This window comes from Bos javanicus, chromosome 18 (assembly GCF_032452875.1).
Source record: "Bos javanicus breed banteng chromosome 18, ARS-OSU_banteng_1.0, whole genome shotgun sequence".
Taxonomy (NCBI): Eukaryota; Metazoa; Chordata; class Mammalia; order Artiodactyla; family Bovidae; genus Bos; species Bos javanicus.
In genome coordinates this window covers 14930289-14948276 of record NC_083885.1, presented here as the reverse complement: position 1 = coordinate 14948276, position 17988 = coordinate 14930289, and the positions used below count along the sequence as shown (strand labels likewise).

Sequence of the window (17988 nt, the reverse complement as noted above, 5' to 3'; positions counted from 1 at the left end):
CCTGCTAGACATTGAAACACACTATAAAACCTCTGATTGAATCAAGGAGGTACTCAAACATGTAGAATACAATAGAAAGTCCAGAAGTAGATACAGATAGGTTGTTTTTTTTTTTAATAGTGCAGGACAGCTAGATAAAATTTGGCAAAAGCTAATTAGTTCACACCTCACAGCATACACAGAAATAAACAGACGAGGGATTTGAATCTAAAAGCTGAAACAATACAAGTGCTACACAACCCATGGATATATGCCTCTTCCCCATGGGTGATCAGAAAGATCTTCTGTAACTCAAAGTCCAGGTGAAATTTAAGATTAATCAATTTGATGATATGAAAATGTAATAAAACTTTTCCATGAGGATAAAAGAGGACAAACAGAGTCAAAGGCAAATGATACACTGGAAGAAAATTTCTCACAGATAATGAGTTAATATCTCTGATATGTGAAGAACTCATAAATATTGAGAAGAAAATACCAAAAACCCCATGGAAAAGTAGGCAAAAGATATAATTCATAAGAAGGTAAATTAGTGCTTCAAACATAAGAGAAGTGCAGATGAAACAACACTCATACCATTCTCATTATTCAGATCAGCAATAATCAAAAGTATGGCTACATACTCCACTGGTTAGGCTGTGGGGTCAGAGGCACCCTCATTCACTGCTGGTTCTAACACAAACTTGTACATCCCTTACAGAAGAGTATCAAGCACTAATACAAAATATATTTATTTTGATTTAACAATCCCACTTTTAGGAGGATACACTTCCAACAAAAGAAAATACAGATGCATGGATTTTGTTGCAGCCTTGTTTGTAACTTCAAAACCTAGGAAATAGCCTGAAGAGTCTCATGTAAAAAGTCAAATATGAAATGGCGCTTGTACACAACGGAGAGTTAGACAGTTGTAAGTGATGATAACTACAATAATAAGAGAACAAGGAAGAACTCAACTGATGTGGAGTGGTTTCCAGGATATATTATTAATAGAAAAAAAGCAACATCAGGAGTAGAGTATGCTACCTTTTGTGGAAGAAAGACAGGGAATAAGAAAATACGCATACATCATACTCATTTGTACAATAAGAAACAAAGGTGGGAGAAATCAGACTAAAGAGATTGGTTCCAGAGGTGGGAGGAGATATAACTTTTGTACCTTTTATGAAGTTCTGACTTTGGGGACCATGTTAATATACTGTACAAACAAAAGTAAAGAAGGATGGGGAAGTAAAGCAGTGGACTACCTGAACGGAACCGTATTTCACAGGAACTGCACACCCACAATGAAGAAGCAAAAGCAAGTACTTTTTGACTGTATGCCCTCGGGCTATAGACAAATATTAAAGGCTCGTGAGTAGCCTTGTTTCTCACCAGCGTAAGTGAGCAGTCCCAAAGGTGCTTTCTGTGTACTGTCGGACTGAGCAAATAAGTGTATTCTGGATAAGGGAGCCAGCTTTCTCACTGTCGAGCAAGGAAATAATAAACATGAAAAAGGGAAAGAATGACTTGTGTTGTTTTGAAATTGGAAGTTTCACTGTGAACTCATGGTTTTTAATGTTTATAGACCAAAAAAGAAATAGATAAGGAGTACTATTTCCACACTACTGAAAGGACCTCTGGGCAGTGATCAGCCCAAAAGTGAGCACACCCAACTATCACATCCATCCTCCACCAGAAGGTCCCAGGGCTCCTTGGAGAGATGACTGGTGTCAGGGCTGGGACTGGGGCAATTACTAACTAAGCCTGGAACACTTTCCTGTGCTAGAAAGTAAGAAAGTGCCTAAAGAGTGCCAGGAAGATGTCAGTCAGCTGGGCCAAGTGGACCAGAGCGTTTTGAGCAGGATAGATGACAAATTGGACCCACCCACCACTTTGGTGGGTGGAAAATCCCACCAAAAGGGCAAAGCCCGAGTCCAGTCAGAAAAACCCACACTGAAGGAAAGTCTTCAGAATAATTTGTCTGTGATTTTCTGTGTCAGAGTCCTGAACCCTTCCAGATTAAAGGCTAAAATGACATGGCAACTAAGTGGCTGAATTTGAACACGGTTTGCTGTAGGCTTTACGGTCGGCATCCACGTGAGCATCCTGATGTCATGGCCACACCATAGCTGTGGGAGGCATATCCTTGCTGGGGTAACACAGGAGCACTTAGAGGCAAAGGGGCACCATCTGCAACTTCCACCAGATGGTTCAAAAGAAAGTGTGTGGAGAAAGAGTAAGGCAAATGGGGAAAATGTTAACATTCACGGAATCCAGGAGATGGGTACCTGGGAATGTGTTTGCAGCACTTCTGTAAACCTACAGCTGTTAAAAGTTTAAGAAAAACTCATCCTCGTACCTGAAGTGGGTGGGTGGAGACCGCATGCTCCCTCTGACACAAAGTGTGGCTTTAGTTGTTTGAAGTGGAGGTGCTAGCGTGGGCCCACAGACAGCCCACACACACCCTTCCCCCACCCCTTTGCCGCACACTCCTGATGTTTCTTTGAGATCATCCTCAAAACCAGAGGTCGTATCTCCAGAGAGAAATGTACATACACAGAGGTTGGAATGTCATTTGGGAGGGGGTCTTGGGTTCTCCTGAGCTCCAAGGGCCCTTTCAGTGAGTCAAACTTGAAGACCAGAAGTGCTTCTGGGAGCTAGACCTGGGACCGGCACTGCTTGCATTGAGTTAACGTGACAGTCTTCCCTCTGGGAGGACTCAGGAGAGAGGACGTAGGTTCTGTTACAGAGCCAGACTGGGCTCAGCACTTCCTGGAACCCAAACAACCCCAGAGGGTGCTTTAGTGCAGCCTACAGAGGAGGTGTCAGCACACTGAGGCCAAGGTCAGGTGCCCCATTTACACCTGACCCTGTGGGAGGGGCCTGTGGGCTCTGACTAACCCTGCAGCAAACCCCGCCCTATCCCCAGCACCCAGCCCATACGGCTCTCCTGGGAGGCCTGGCCATACTAACTGGTTCCTCTGGGTTCTGGCTACTGTGACGTGGTCTCAGAAAGACCTACACATGATTCTGTTTAAAGAATCTGTCACCCAGAAGGGGGAGGAGGAGAAGACGTGATGTGAGAGGAAGTTTTAAAAAAAGAGTCAACTTTGCCCAACAAATGGCTACTGACATTTCTTACGGACACAGTGACTGTAACTGGAATAACACAGTGCTGATTACAGAGTCCATTTGGGAGAAGCCAGGATCCCTGGGACAGAAATGCGATGCCGCAGTGAGACGTATAGATGTGAGGTGCAGGAAGAGGGCGCTTAGCCTTTAACCCCCTAGACCCAAGAACGGGAAGCAGGGTGGCCCCATGTGGACCAACCCCCACACTGACACTCTGAACAGCCCAGCACAGTCGGAGGGTGGCCTAAAGTCCCTGGGCAGGGCTTCCCTGGGGTGCAGAGGGGCAAGGAGGGGTTGGCACTGTCCTTACCCACCCCCCACATTGGCTCAGCCAGCCTCCCTGTGGGCCAAGCCTCTCCTTGCACTTCCCAGTCAAAGGTGATGGATGTCCAGGTGACTGCCTCCTGCCCACCAGCCACCCCAGGTGTCAACAGCCAAGCACAGTCCAGGGCAAGGAGAAGGCCAGCAAGGCTAGGGCAGCCTTCCCCTGGACGGTTCCCACAAATGCATCTTCCCCACTGGGTCAGTCCTCCATGCCCGGCTCCCTTTGCCGCTGGTGGCAGGACCTCCCACACCCCATGAGTCCTGCCTGGTGCTCCCCTGAGCAAGTATTTCCAGTGCCTGATCTCAGTTCCCCAAACAGAAGGCCCCGGTTGGGGGGTCTCCGAGTGATCCGGAGCCCTCCATAGGCACACTCGGGCCAGGTCTACTGTCCCCTAGCCCTCTCACCTAACCTTGACCTGCCAGGGGCACAGTCCTGCCCAATACCTGGAAGCGCACTTCCTCGCTGGGTGGGACCCCCTCAGCCACCCAGCATGAAGCACCAGAGTGAGCTGGGCTGGGCCAAGGCAGGGGCGGTAGGAGGTGAGATCTCCACAGCAGCCAGTAGCCGCTGGAATGGTCCTGCTGGCGAAGGCCCCAGAGAACCCGGGGGGCAGGGGCAGGGCCCTCGGGAGACAGGGATGAACACAGCCCCAGCCAGGGACAACCAGGGGACCTCAAAGAGGCAAGGGGCTGGGGGAGGGGCCTCCAAGTAGAACCCATACCGTCCACCACAGGTAAAAGTCAGGCTAAGACTGCATCCTCAGTCTTGTCGGCACTCCCTAGAAGGCTTCCAGGATTTCCAGTGTAGCCAGGGCCCAGTAGCCTTGGTCCCAAGGTGGGCAGGGTAGGGTGGGGGGCTCTTGACCAAAGGGGAGGTGAGGGATGCTCCCCCCACCTGACCCTCAAAGCTCTGCAGTGGAGGACGTCCTGGCCCTCACAGCAGCCCACCCAAAAAACAGACGCCCCAAGCCCCAACACGCACTGGGGGACGGTGGTCCTGGTGGTGCTGGCTCAGCAGTCGGGGGGTCCAGGGGCTAGACCCTAGGTCTCCAGAGTACAGGAAACACCTTGACTGTGGCAACGGCCAGCAGGACAGACAGGCCTAGAAGGGCTTCCATCGCTCAGGCGTCCAGGTCTGGACCAGGCTCCCGGAAGAGCGACTGCTTCCGCAGGGTGAGGCGCGCACACCTAGGGCATGTGGTGGAATTGTCGTAGTAGCAGTCCCTGGGGGAGACAGGGATGGCCGTGAAGAGGAGGCTCCACAAGCAGAATTGTAACCCTGAGTCTTCACAATATTCCTTTAACAGACGGGAGCCTGCAGCAGTCTCATCCAGGTGTGCCAGCCAGGCCTGTATCCCATACCTCTGTATAGACATCCCAAGGGGCCACACCTATCACCTGGTACCCTCTGACCCTCTTAGTGACTCCCCTCCCTGACCTGTTCCCACTACCGTGTAAAGCACCCCCCGCTCAGGGCTCTGTGGAGGTGCACACGGTCCCCATGGCAGCTTAAATTTTTGAAGGGGGCACAGAAACATTTGCCAGGACACCTCACAAACTGCCAGCTCAAGGGGGCTCAGAGTTTCAACACTTTGTGCTACAGTCCTTACTGAGACCGCAGTCCAGTTCTGCTGACCAATGAGGTTGAGGGTCACTCTGAGAAACAGCAAGGGCCAGGAAAATCCAGTGTGGACAGAAACAGGGTGGTGGGGTCCCATCTGAGCCCAGTGTGACAAGCCATGTGGGCCCCACAGGCACACGCCTACTGATAAGTGTACTTAAAGAGTTCACATATCTTCTTCCCACTGCTGTGTATCATTCTTCCAAACATCCACAAGGCTTTAGGACATAAATGCTTCCATTGTTGAACCTAAGTACTTAATAAATAAAACTGTTGGGTATTTCTTGTAGCCTAGGGATGTTTGGAAAAAAAAAAAAATCACAAAAACTAGAAAGCTTAGGAAGCTCCAGCCTCAGTAAACCTAAGTCCCATTTGAAACCAGGTGGCAAAGGTCAAGCCCCAGCCTCTCCCCACCTGACACTCCCAGCACTCTCTCCCACACCTGTCATCTACCATCTACGGAGGCGGACGCTCACACAGACCTGTGGAAGACAGCAGAGCAGTCGGCGCACACGGACGTGTGGCTGTCGAAGGGGAATAGCACATCTCCCTCCCGGCAGAGCTCACACACAAAGCCCTTGGCCTGGCACCGCTGCGGGCAAGGCGGGGAGGTCAGTGCCCACTCCCAGGTAGGGGGGCACATCCTCCCGAGCCGCCCTCCCGCCTCCCCACCTGGCTTGTAGGGGCCCACCTCACAGTCCAGTTTGATGTGCTTGGCAAACAGCGTGTGGGTCTCAGCCAGTGAGCAGCCCAGCCGGCCCGTGTGCGTGTCCAGCAGGTCCTGCACCGAGTACATCTCATCGTTCTCCACAAAGTGCTGCCGGTCCTGGAGCTGCAGGCACAGCCATGTGACCCCGGAGCCGCCAGGCCAGGGCCCTTGCCTGCCCGGAGCCCTCTTCCCAGCTTTATCTTGTCCACACATCTCATCACATAATACGCTGCTTCCTACTCTTCCTGCCGGCCCAACCCGGAGAGTGCACTCCTAGGTGAGGGCCAGGTCCCGCCCACTCTGCTCCCCAGGATCCAGAACACCATCGGCCTGCAGCAGGCACCCAGTGAGTGCTTGCAAACAAGTAAGTAGGTGGGCCTTGAAGTGTTCTGTGGTTGGCCATCCCTGGGTCCACTCCATGGAGGCTCCCGTGAAGGCTGCAGGGTGACAACCCACTCTCTCAGTGCTTCTCATGCTGACAGAAGCAGGGAACACTTTTGTGGGTAGAATGCTTTTGTGGGTAGACTTGGTGTTCCCTGGGACAGTGTGGAGACCCTCTGCTGATGGCACAGCACATGCGCAGTGTCAAGTCTTCCCCTCACGATCCTGGTCTGTTTCCTGCCCTCCTGGAGGGCCCCTTCCCCACCCCACCCCTCCTCTACCCCGGGGGGCGGGTGGACTGACCTGCAGGAGCAGGCGCGCTGCCATGGCCTCCCTGCAGGTGATAAAATATGGCTTCATGAGCAAGATATCCTGGCGCAGCTTCTGTGGACAAGAGGGGCAGGTGGGCATCTCTGGCCAGAGCAGGGGCTGTGCTGGGCATGTCTGCATGGCCAGTGGGGGTGAGGCAGGGCTGGCTTTGTGGGAAGCTTTGTCACTTTACAGTCTGGGTCAGTAGAGGACCGTAAGTGCATTCCCGCCCCCCCACGACAGTCCCAGCTTTGAGGCCTCCAACCGAGCTCAAGGTCAAGACACAGTTTCCCCACCAGGCAGGACCCTAAGCTTCCATAGTGCACAGTTGCTCCCCGCCCAGCTCCACATGCACACACACACACCTTGGGAGCGCCTGAGCTTGCATCAGACTGCCCAGTTGAACCCAGATCCCCTGCTCAGCTCAGTGGCCCTGTGCCTCAGCTCCTCCCCACCAAGTCCCATCCCTCTCCGCACCCACCTGAGGCACACCCCACCCCGCCCTCCTGCTGAGTGCCAAAGAGAGGACCCCCAGTCACACACAGCTCCTCAGAACAGCGACCAGATGTGGCTGGGCCAATGTGAGGCTGCTCTTGACAATACACACTGGGACGCAGTCTAATACAAGACAGAAACGCCACACGATGTGTCTCAACAATGTGCACGAAATAAAAGACATCACTGAGATGAACTTCACCTCATTTTTCTACTGTGGTTGCTACAAAATTTCAAACTGCCTCTGAGCCTCGTGTGCTATTTCGTATTGTGACTGGACAGTTGCTCTAGCGACTTTAACTTAAAGGGCAGTGGTGGGGGGGGGGGTGCGGGGGGCAGCGACACAGATGGCATCTCCTCACACAGCTGCGAAAGTGGAGCAGGGTTGCCCCACGCCCGCCACTCCACTGTCTTACCCGGATCTCTACCAGCTCCTCCACATAGTTGAACAGCAGAGGATTGATCTCCCGGAGCCGGAGCACTGGCCTCGACATCATCAACGCCAGGTAGCGCATGCTGCCACGGGACACCTGGGCCAGAGGGGCGGAAAGGTGGCACCTCTGCGCTCCGCCCCGCCCCTGCAGCACCGCCGCCCTGTCTCGGGCCCCGCCCCACTCTGCCCCACCCCGAGGCCCCGCCCCAGCCTGTGCCCTGACCCGCCCCCGCAGCCACGCCCCATGCCCCAGCGCTCTGCCACGCCCCCGGCCACACCACGCCCCCACCCAATCCCCAGGGCGGCACCCCTCGCTCCCCGCTCTCTCTCTCCGCACCTTGCGCGGCTCGAAGTCCCAGTTGTGCACCACACGCGCTGGGATGACAGCCAGATCGTTCCAGTGGCAGTGACTGCAGTAGTACTGGCCAGTGTAGTCGCACTGCCGGGCCTCACTGGGCACGCCCCCTGTGGAGGAGATGTTCCAAAGTCAGGGAGATCTGAGAGGTCCCCTCCCCCAGCTGCACCAAGGGTTCCCCACCGCCCGGCCCCGCCCCTGACTCGTCCTCTTCTAAGTCGCCCGGCTTCCCGTTTCTCATCAGTAAAACGAGACAGTAGATGGGGAATCCCTTGAGTCAATGTCAGTATGTTTCTAGGAAGGCCTGACACACAGCGTGTGAGTGCAGTGTGGTCTTCCCATGGGGTGGGTTTTCTGTGATGATGCGGTCACAGGAGAGAGACTAGCCCAGCCCTGCAGGGACTCCTAGGGGAACCTTGGTCAGGTTGGGCGGGCGTGAAAAGGTGCCAAAAGCAGTCCTTTTTGGCTTCCCAAGGAGAGGAGCTCAACTGCGCATTCCTCCCATTTACTCACGCAGCTGATGGCAGGGCACCCTGCCCAGGACAGCTCCCCTCAGCCCTGCGCCCTGCCCAACTCCCACCCCCCACCCCGGGGGCACTCACGCAGAGAGATGGGTGCTCGGCACTCTGCACAGCGGTAATCCTGGCTGTCCAAGCCTGCCTCAGGGCAGATGTTCAGCTCATACTCGGCCTGGTGGCTGACTTTGGACCGCACACAGGGCTTGGAGATGAGGTTCAAACACTTGCTGTGACAGCGGTAATAACACCCTGGGATGGGGGCCCAACAGCATGCCTCTTAGGAGGAGGGCCACTCTGCAGCCCAGGCTGACCTTCAGCTTCCAGGACCCCCAGGGGGCTCCACTCAGCTTCCCAGATCAACCCAAGAGCCTCTCCAGGTGCCACTGCAGGTCCCCAAATGTCCCCACCCCAAGCCTTGCCCTGAAAGTACGTGCACACCTTTCCCCCAATTTCAGACTCAGAAGTCCAGGGGCCTACCAGCCATGCCCACTGGGATACCCAAGGGGATCAAGGCCAAGCCATCTAAGTGAAACCCGGCTCTTCCTACCCAAATCCACCACAGCTTCCCATCTCAGATTTCAGGGACTCTGTCTTTCAACCTCCTGAGACTACAAACTGGGAAGTCATCCCGACTCCTCTCTTACACCCATGTCCAGCTATAGCTGCACTTGGCCCTTCTCATCTGAATGTCAGAGTCTCACCCTGGTCAGAAGGCCATCATTTTCCCTCCCCCATGCCATACTCAGCTCAGCAGCTGGAGTTAAAACCTAAGTATATCCACCCACATGGACCCAGTGCACTTAGAGAAAAGCCCCCTGCCACCTCTGAAGTACCTCTATGCCACGCTGCTCTCAACTCCTCATGAAATACACTGGACACACACTGACCACAGGCCTTTGTACATACAGCTCCCCTGCAGAAATGTTCCTTCCCAGATATGCTCCTGGTTTGCCCCTAACCTCCAAGCTTTTTTATTAAATGTTACATGAAGCCTTTTCATTTCACCCTAAAATAGTAGCACCCCACTCCCTGACATGCTTGTGCCTCCCTAGCCTTCCTCACTGTTTCTAACACACCACATTACTGACTCATTTGATTTCTCATCCAGAGCAGCACCTCCAATACAGTGATGTGTCTCTACAATGTCCAGCGGGGTGGCCACCAACCTTGCATGGCTACTGTGTACTTGGAACATGCACAGTACAACCGAGGAGCTAGTTATCTATGTTCAATGATTTAAATTTGAGGAGTCACATGTGGCTAGTGGACTTGAGCCCAGTGAAGGCAGACACCTGGGTCTCTCATCTCTTGCTACACCCACCACACACTACCGGGTTCTGCAAATAATGAGGACACGATAGAGAACCCCTCTCCCCGGAGACCTAGACTGCCAGCCCAGAAGGGCAGTCTGGTCTCCGCCCACCTGTGCAGGTGTACCAGGTCTGAATGAGGCCCCAGATGACTGTGTTACACTTGTCACATGTCTGCTTCACACTCTTGCTCTTCTCCTTGTAGAAGCGGTGCTCGAGAAGGACTCGAATGTTGGGCTCATCCTCATTGGGGTCCTAGGGAGGAGACCAGGGAAGGGTCACAGCTCCTTCTGGACACATGAACCCCTTGACTGCATCTCCCAGGCACCACATAGCAAAGGTTACCACAGACCCCTCCCTTTACAATAGGACAGGGTGCCCGGTCAGGCTTGGTCCACTGAGATTACAGACCACCTCTGTTCCTAGTTGCTGCACCAGGGCCACATTAGGGCCAAGGGCACGTGAGCAGTACTGAGGGGTGCTTGCTGCCCTCCCTGCTTTGTTTCAGCTGGCTGAGAGCAGACCCAGATTGGTGGAAGCTGTCCTGGACTTGCCAGGGAAGAGCAGAGCAATAGAAAAGCGGAACCTGCGGTCTCCAATGCCAGTAGCTGCCAGATAGGCCCAGGGAACCCGCAACACATCCACGTGAGTAAATCTACACAACCAACTCCTTTAAGCCACTGTGTTTCGGGCTGTCTGAGCCCATACCATTGCCTTACCTATATTCTAATGAAATTACCACTGTCCAAAACCCATGGACTCATGAACGGACCCCAGCGGTTATTGGCTTCCAGGATCCATGACCCCTTCTGTTGTCATCTTCAGGGAACCAGGCCACACTCTGGGTCATGTGGTTCAAGGTGGGACTAACTCACCCACCTGCTTCAGTAGGTGGACACATGACCCAGGACTACAGGCAGGATCAGAGCTGGGTTGAGGGCCCATCACTCCCCCAGCCTCCAGTTCAGCTCTGGCTGCTGGTGAGGGTGGACCGGCACCCACCTTCAGCTCCTGAAGCTTCAGCCGGAGATGGATGAGTCTCACCACGGCGTCCTTCTGCTTCTCTGAGTGCTCTGGAAGGTCCAGGATGACCTGCTTGCACTCCTGGATGGCCTGCCGCAGCTGCTGGACATCAGACGCCAGGAACAGGCCCTGCTCACGTGGAGGGGGAGCAGTTTGGGGACAATGATAGTTAGATTGTGTGTTGTTGGGCCCAGAACAGATCTCCCCACCCATCTCGAGCCCCGATGGCCCAAAGACTTGCTCAATGCCCAGGACCGTCAGCAGCAGAGGCAGGCCCCAGCCCACACCACCTGCCCACTCTCTGGACCTGTCCACCCACGGGCCTCTGGAGACCTAACTCATGGTGTTCTTCAAAACACAACTTCCCTCTTTTAGAAATCCAATTGCTCTTCTGGCTGTGCTATCTCACTTGCTTCTACAGAACTTCCTCTTGGATGAAATCAGGGGAAATGACACTTGTTTGTCAAGAAGGAGAGGAAGTGGCCTCTGGTTCAATCGCCAAGCTCAGAGACACCCCTGGCTGCCACCTGCCCTCAGGCCCAGCACCTCACAGGCTGACCCGAGCTCGGGTCCAGCAAAGCCCTAAGCTTGGGCAAGGAGACAGGCCAGGTGTCAGAGCTGGAGGCTGGGGCCCCAAGAAAGGGGGGTCACTGCCCGCAGGAGCGCAAAATAAGGGTTCAGACACATAACTGAGAGGAGTGTATGTACCTACAGAATGTAAAGTTAAAGGCCGCATGACCAGCAAAATGAACAGCAAACGAGAAACGGGGGCTCAGGCGAATCTTAAAGTCCTATGTGAATGTTACCATAGCATCTCTCTCAAACAACAGTTGGAGATAGTTTGCAAAGATTTTGAAACTTTAAAGGAATTATTAGAGCCCTTTAATTAAAAAAAAAAAAAAAAAACACCCCACAAGGTTTTCATGGAACAAAACCTAGCTCAGACAGGAGTGGCCCTGCCTAGCTGAGCAGGTGGTGGTGGGCAGTGGCCGCCCTCGCCTTCACCCTGCAATGGACGACAGGATTCCCCAGGACCCCAGATGGAGTCAGCCCCCACATCTGCTTTGTAGTATCCTGCATGGAGGGGAGAGAATGGCTGCCCAGGAGGACAGAGCCCAGGCTCCCAAACACCGCATCCAACCCATTCCCACAGGCCGGCACATAGGTATAGGGTGGGAGCCGGGTGTCACGCAGGCCTCAGACTCCACGCCTAGGAGGCCTGGCTGAGATGGACGTGGCCAACTCTTCAAACTCGGGGAGGGTGGGGGGAGGTGGGTCACCTTGTCCACCCACAGACCCTGAACCTTACCACGGGGCGAGCGAAGTGGTCCTCAGACAGGCCAAGATCCATCACACGCTCTGGGCAGCGGAACTCTGGTTCCCCGGGAGGCAGCTCAGGCAGGCGTGCTGCAGCGGGGCAGGTGGGGAGGGTGGCAGAGAGATGAGTCAGCCCACCACCCCAGGAGGGTGCTGCGGAGCCCTCAGGGAGCAGGGAGCCCACAGAGGTGCCCAGGGAAGCAGGTCTCTACTCTGGGGTGAGCCCTGCGTGCACCTGCAGAGGACCCTGTGTCCTCGTGGCGACAGGACAGAGCCGTGCAAAACCAGGGTTACAGAAACATGCCGGTTTCTAAGGCTCACAGCTTGGGTGTGCATCTGTGGACTGGAGGAGGACCTCTGAAGGGCTACACGCTGGAACATGGGAGCCCCTGTGTGGACTCTGGCACCCTGTGGGCTCAGTCTGCAATCTCAGGGCTCACATCCTGCTGACCTCTCACCCTGCAGGTCTCGGCTCTGAGTTCACACCCCAGGTGTTCCCCGAGGGGCACCTGCTGTGTGCGGCCCCTGGGACATGGCAGACAAGACAGTGACACATCCCTGCCCAGGGGCGTGTTCATTCTCCTGAGGATGGACCAGGGGGAAGCAGTCTGAACTGTGAAGAAGCCACCTGCATGCCCCCAGGGAGGAACCACCTGAGGATGGGGGCTGGTGTGAGCAGGGCAGACCACCTACACAACCCCACCCCCCGAATCCACCTTGAGAAGTAATGCCCGGGGCCTCCTCGCCAGCCCCCTGCTCATGCTGCTGCTTGTTGAAGGGGTTGAGATGGACCTGCCGGAACCGGGCGAGCTTCTCGTCATATTCCATAGCACCCCACCTGCGGACAGCCGGGAAGAGCAGAGGTGGGTGTCCAGCACTCAGGTTCACTGGGGTCCCCTTCCCTTTTCAAGTGCCTGAGGTATCAGAGGGGAGACCTGGCCCCTCTCACTTCCCGGAGGGTCCAGGCCAAATATCCCCACACCATGGCCTCCCCCTCAGAACCCCTCCCCAAGTCAGCTCAGCCCCCACAGCTGGCCCCTCAGTGACAGCAGTGATGCCCAAGTCACCGATGGGGCAGGCAGGGCTGGGGGTGCCCAGCCAGACCTCCAGCACAGAGCCCCTTTGGTCCCGTGCACATCGCCTGGCCAGCCAACACTCAGTGTCTCCCTCTTGCCCGGGACCCAGGGTGCTCCTTCCCTGTCAGAGCACTCAGAAAGCCCGGCCAGCAGAAGGCTCAGTGCTGATGCCAGGGCTCAGGCCTGCCCTGCCACCTGCAGTGTGGCCCAGGGCAGGACCGACCTTAACACTGCCCTGTGGAGAGGCCTTCTGAATGCTGTATGACCACCATGCGGCCTGAGCCCACGGCTGGCCCCACACCCCGGGACCCAAGGGCACAGGCAGCTAGTGCTGAGCTCACAGCTGGGAGCTCAGCAAACCACAGACATACAGGGCTGGTGGCTCCTGAGACAGAGGCCCACACTTAACTAGCTGACCCACATTCCTTAGCTTCTCTCTGCTCCAAGGACAAATGAGTTCACAGGAGGCTGAAAGATGTTTTCAAAACTTTGTAGGAAGGACATGGACGTTGGCTATGCTCTGCTGACACCTGGGTTGCAGTCTGAATAATCTGTAATTATAAAAGGCAATCCTGTGACTCCTGTGTGCCCACACACACACTGAAAGGAAAACTGAGCCAGCAGCGATGGCCTGAGGCCACCCTCCACCCGTAGTGTTGCCCTGCACCTAGGTGGGGACCCCCACACCTCTGCGGGACCTGTCTGCCTCTAGAGGGATGTGGGTTGAAAATTCTGGACCAGTAGAACTGGCACCTGCAGACCAACTACCTGTTGGTCAGAGCAGGGCAGGACATGGTGCCACGAACCCAAATCCCTATCTCCCTTATAACTTGAGGTCTCTGGGAAGCTCGCAAACTGTTCAGCTCTGATGCCCAGTGCCTCACCAGATGACAGGAACCACAGTGCCCAGGGAAGCCTCCAGAATGCAGGGGAGACCCAGCTGTCCCCATACTCACCAGCCCCTTCTTCCCAAGTGGTGAAGAATCCCTGGGCTGCTCACCCCCAGGCTTCATTCAACTGAGACACAAATAAACTTCTGTTTAAACTACTGTTATCAGGAGGAGGATTTCTGTCTCTTGCAGCCAAAACAGATCCATACTAATGACCCCCAACAGACTGTGATCAGCAGGCAAATTGGCCCTACTCAAATCCACACTCTATCAGCTCTAGCTGTGTGACCTTGGGCAAATGCCTAAATCTTTGTGTGCTTTTGAGCTGTCATGTTTTAAGCGGGGATAATAATAGTATCCGCTGTAAAGAGTTACTGTCTAAACGAGACTACAAACTGGAGAGTAAGCACAAGTGCGTGGCAGTCAGTCCAGCCCCCAAAGACTGGAGGGTCAGGAGCCACCCCCATGGGTCTCTGCTCAGAAACCTCTCAGCATTTTACAATACAGCCAGAGGCATTAGAGAGAACAGGATGACATTCCTGAAAAAACTAGAAACAGACTTGCAATTTGATTGTGCAATGCCACTCCCGGGCACACATCTGGAGAAAACTGAAATTCAAAAAGATATACACACCCAGCATCCATCAGAGCACTATTCACAATAGCCAACACATGGAAAGAACTTACATGTCCATCAACAAATGAGTGGATAAAGGTGTGGTACAAATACACACAATGGGGAGAAGGAAATGGCAACCCACTCCAGTGTTCTTGCCTGGAGAATCCCAGGGATGGGGGAGCCTGGTGGGCTTTCATCTATGGGGTCACACAGAGTCGGACACGATTGAAGTGACTTAGTAGTAGTAGTAGTATACTGTATTGGTGTTTTGCTTTCTGGCTTACTTCACTCTGTATAATCGGCTCCAGTTTCATCCACCTCATTAGAACTGATTCAAATGTATTCTTTTTAATGGCTGAGTAATACTCCATTGTGTATATGTACCACAGCTTTCTTATCCATTCATCTGCTGATGGACATCTAATTCTTTAAAATCTCTTGCCCTCTGATCAGCAATGGGGATTTGGTTTTTTGGAACATGAGTCCAGCTTCTTCCCAGGATTGTCAGCTTTCCCAATAAAGCTATCTTTGCTTTTACCCAAAAAAAAAAAAAAAAATACACACAATGGAATGCTGCTGCTGCTGCTGAGTCACGTCAGTTGTGTCCGACTCTGTGCGACCCCATAGACGGCAGCCCACCAGGCTCCCCGTCCCTGGGATTCTCCAGGCAAGAACACTGGAGTGGGTTGCCATTTCCTTCTCCAATGCATGAAAGTGAAAAGTGAAAGTGAAGTCGCTCAGTCATGTCTGACTCTTAGCGACCCCATGGACTGTAGCCTACCAGGCTCCTCCGTCCGTGGGATTCTCCAGGCAAGAGTACTGGAGTGGGGTGCCATTGCCTTCTCCGTCACAATGGAATATTAGCCATAAAAAAGAATGCAATAATGCCGTTTGCAGCAACATGGATGCAACTAGAGATTCCCACACTAAGTCCAAAAGACAGATACCATAGATATCACTTAAATGTGGAGTCTAAAATATGACACAAGTGAACATATCTGCAAAACAGAAACAGACACACAGATGTGTCAAGAAAACAGACTCGCGGTTGCCAAGTGGGGGGGTGGGGGTTGGATTGGGGTTATGGGGTTAACAGATGCAAACCATTATACAAAGGATGTATAAACAAGAAGATCCTACTGTATAGCACAGGGAAATATATTCCACATCCTATAATAAACCATAATGGACAAGAACATGAAAAAGATATCTATATCTGTAACAGAAGCACTTTGCTGTACACCGGAAACTAACACAACATTGTAAATCAACCACGTTTAAATTTTTAAAAATACATAAAATGCACACGTTCTTAGGCCTTGGTCAGAAAGAAAATAAAACATGGCCTGAGGAGCTCAAAGGCAGGAACACTGCTCAGCTGCCCTCCTCTGGGATACAAGCCCTCCAAGAAATCGCATCTCTCATTAAGCTCCTGATGGGTAGGCCAGGCAGAGAGGCCATGGATGAGTGAGTGACTTGGGTAACCTGACCTCTTTCAGCCTCAGTTCCTCTCCTGCCAAAGTTAAGAAAATTGCATTTTCCAGGGAGAAGGGGGTGCTGGGAGCAGCCAAAAGGGGTCCTAATGCAGGGGCCCAGCAGACAAAGTGTGCAGCCACTGGCTTAGAGGAGAGCAATAGCCACCCTCACCACCCGACCAGGTTCACCCACATCTCACCCACATCTCAGCTCTGCACCCCAAATTCAGGCCTGACCTCAGACAAGAGCAGGCCAGAAGGTGGACACTGAGCAAGCAGCATGCAGGACACCCACTAGTCCACTGTCTCCCCTTCTCCAGAGACCTCCTCTCACCAGGGTCAGGGTGAGGAGCCCACGACTTTGCAACTAGAGGACCCTGAGAACAAAGCCCAACATCTCTCAGGCCCTGAGGAACACAGGGCTGAAGCTCAGATGTGCCCAAACCAGCCTTGCCCGTTCTGCTTGTGACACAGCCACCAGAGGTCCTGTCCTCACCCGGCTACCACCAGAGGTCCCTAAACTTTGCACCAGAGGGGACAGGGCAAAGGTGCACCCTAGCTGCTCGCGGCCATGAGGAGGCCTCCAGGACCCCACCGGGAGCAGGGCCGATACTGTCCCTTTAAGGATTGCTTGCCACTGAAGCTTGGCAGCGCCACCCCCACCTCTGGGTGACGCCACCCCAAGAGGGCCTCCCCCACTTTCACCCACAACAACAGCAGCAACATACACTCTGGGGACCCTCGCTAAGTGGCTCCGCACAGGGCCAGCTGTCTTCCACCACACCCCGTCCGTTTAAGAGATGAGGAAACAGGCTCAGAGTGGTCCAGCCCCAGAGCACCGTGGCACAGCCGTGGGGTCCCTTCTGCCCTCTCGCATCCCACAGACGCGCGCGGTGACAGCTGGAAGGGGTGACAGTGTGCCCGAGGACGGCCTTCCCAGCTAGACCCTGACAGAGCGGGATCGGGGCCGCTGAGGTCCCCAAGCCCTTCTGCCCCCAGGTGATCGCCCGGGAGTCTGAATCCTGCTTTGCGCCCGGGCCTGGGCCTCGGCCGGGTTCCTCGCCCCCTACGCCCCGGTGTCCACTTCGGGAGAGAGGCTCCCCGGGCTCCGGGGCGCGGCGGCCCGAGCGTCCGAGTCCCCGCCACCCAGAACCCCGCCCGCGCCCCTCCCGCCGCTCACCTGACCACCGCCGCCCCGGTTACATTGTAGCCGCCCCGCCGGGCTCGTTACAGCGTATCCATCGCCGCCCTAAATACACTGTATCCGCCTCGCTCGCTGCTGCCTCCTGCGGTCGGGAGGCTCACGACACCGGCGGAGTCTGCGCGTCCCACTCCCGGACTCAGGCCTCCACCTCCCAGTCCAAGAAATGGGTGACCCTTCATGCCAATTGTTGAAGATGGTGTGAAATAAAATTCACGCTTCATGGAAGACAAGGAAAATTTAAACACGAAAAATTTCTTTGCTCTTTACCCGCCTCTCTCCTCGCTGTGCATCTGATCTGCATTTATGCATCTGCCAAACCACCCCCATCAGCAGAAACGCCTCCTGGAATCCAGCACATCTGCTTAAAAGATAAGGTCACTTCCTGAACTTCTTTGCCAAAAGGTTCTTATAGTCAAAGCTGTGGTTTTTCCAGTAGTCATGTACGGATGTGAGGGTTGGATTATAATGAAAGATGAGCACCAAAGAATTGATACTTCCAAATTGTGGTGCTGGAGAAGAGTCTTGAGACTCTCTTGGACTGCAAGGAGATCAAACCAGTCAATCCTAAAGGAAATCAACCCTGAATATTTAATGGAAGGGCTAATGCTCCTTGGAATCTGAAGCTCCAATACTTTGGCCACCTGATGGAAAGAGCTGACTCATCAGAAAAGACCTTGATGCTGGGAAAGACTGAGGGCAGGAGCAGGGGACAACAGAGGACGAGATAATTGGATGACATCACCAACTCGATGGACATGAGTTTGAGCAAACTCTGGAAGATGGTGAAGGACAGGGAAGCCTGAAATGGTGCAGAC

At 54.0% G+C, this 17988-nt stretch overlaps 1 protein-coding gene across 4 annotated transcripts; it reads right to left on the bottom strand.

Annotated features, from left to right (window-relative positions):
• Window positions 1–91: 91 nt before the first annotated feature.
• On the bottom strand, window positions 92–17291 carry DEF8 (differentially expressed in FDCP 8 homolog). 4 transcript variants are annotated; one of them, XM_061385908.1, is made up of 12 exons: window positions 17150–17291; window positions 12626–12747; window positions 11902–11999; window positions 10572–10721; window positions 9683–9824; window positions 8344–8508; window positions 7724–7851; window positions 7370–7483; window positions 6453–6530; window positions 5751–5891; window positions 5542–5651; window positions 92–4662 (listed from the first exon to the last, which is right to left on the bottom strand). In XM_061385908.1, the coding sequence occupies exons 2-12, from the start codon at window positions 12735–12737 to the stop codon at window positions 4560–4562; spliced, it is 1341 nt and encodes a 446-aa protein (XP_061241892.1). In that variant the 5' UTR covers window positions 12738–12747; window positions 17150–17291; the 3' UTR covers window positions 92–4559. The 4 variants fall into 4 exon arrangements, with proteins under 4 accessions (XP_061241892.1, XP_061241889.1, XP_061241891.1 ...); XM_061385905.1 differs by having other exon boundaries at window positions 6453–6533; window positions 17150–17288; XM_061385907.1 differs by lacking the exon at window positions 17150–17291 and adding an exon at window positions 16698–17113 and having other exon boundaries at window positions 6453–6533.
• Window positions 17292–17988: the final 697 nt, after the last annotated feature.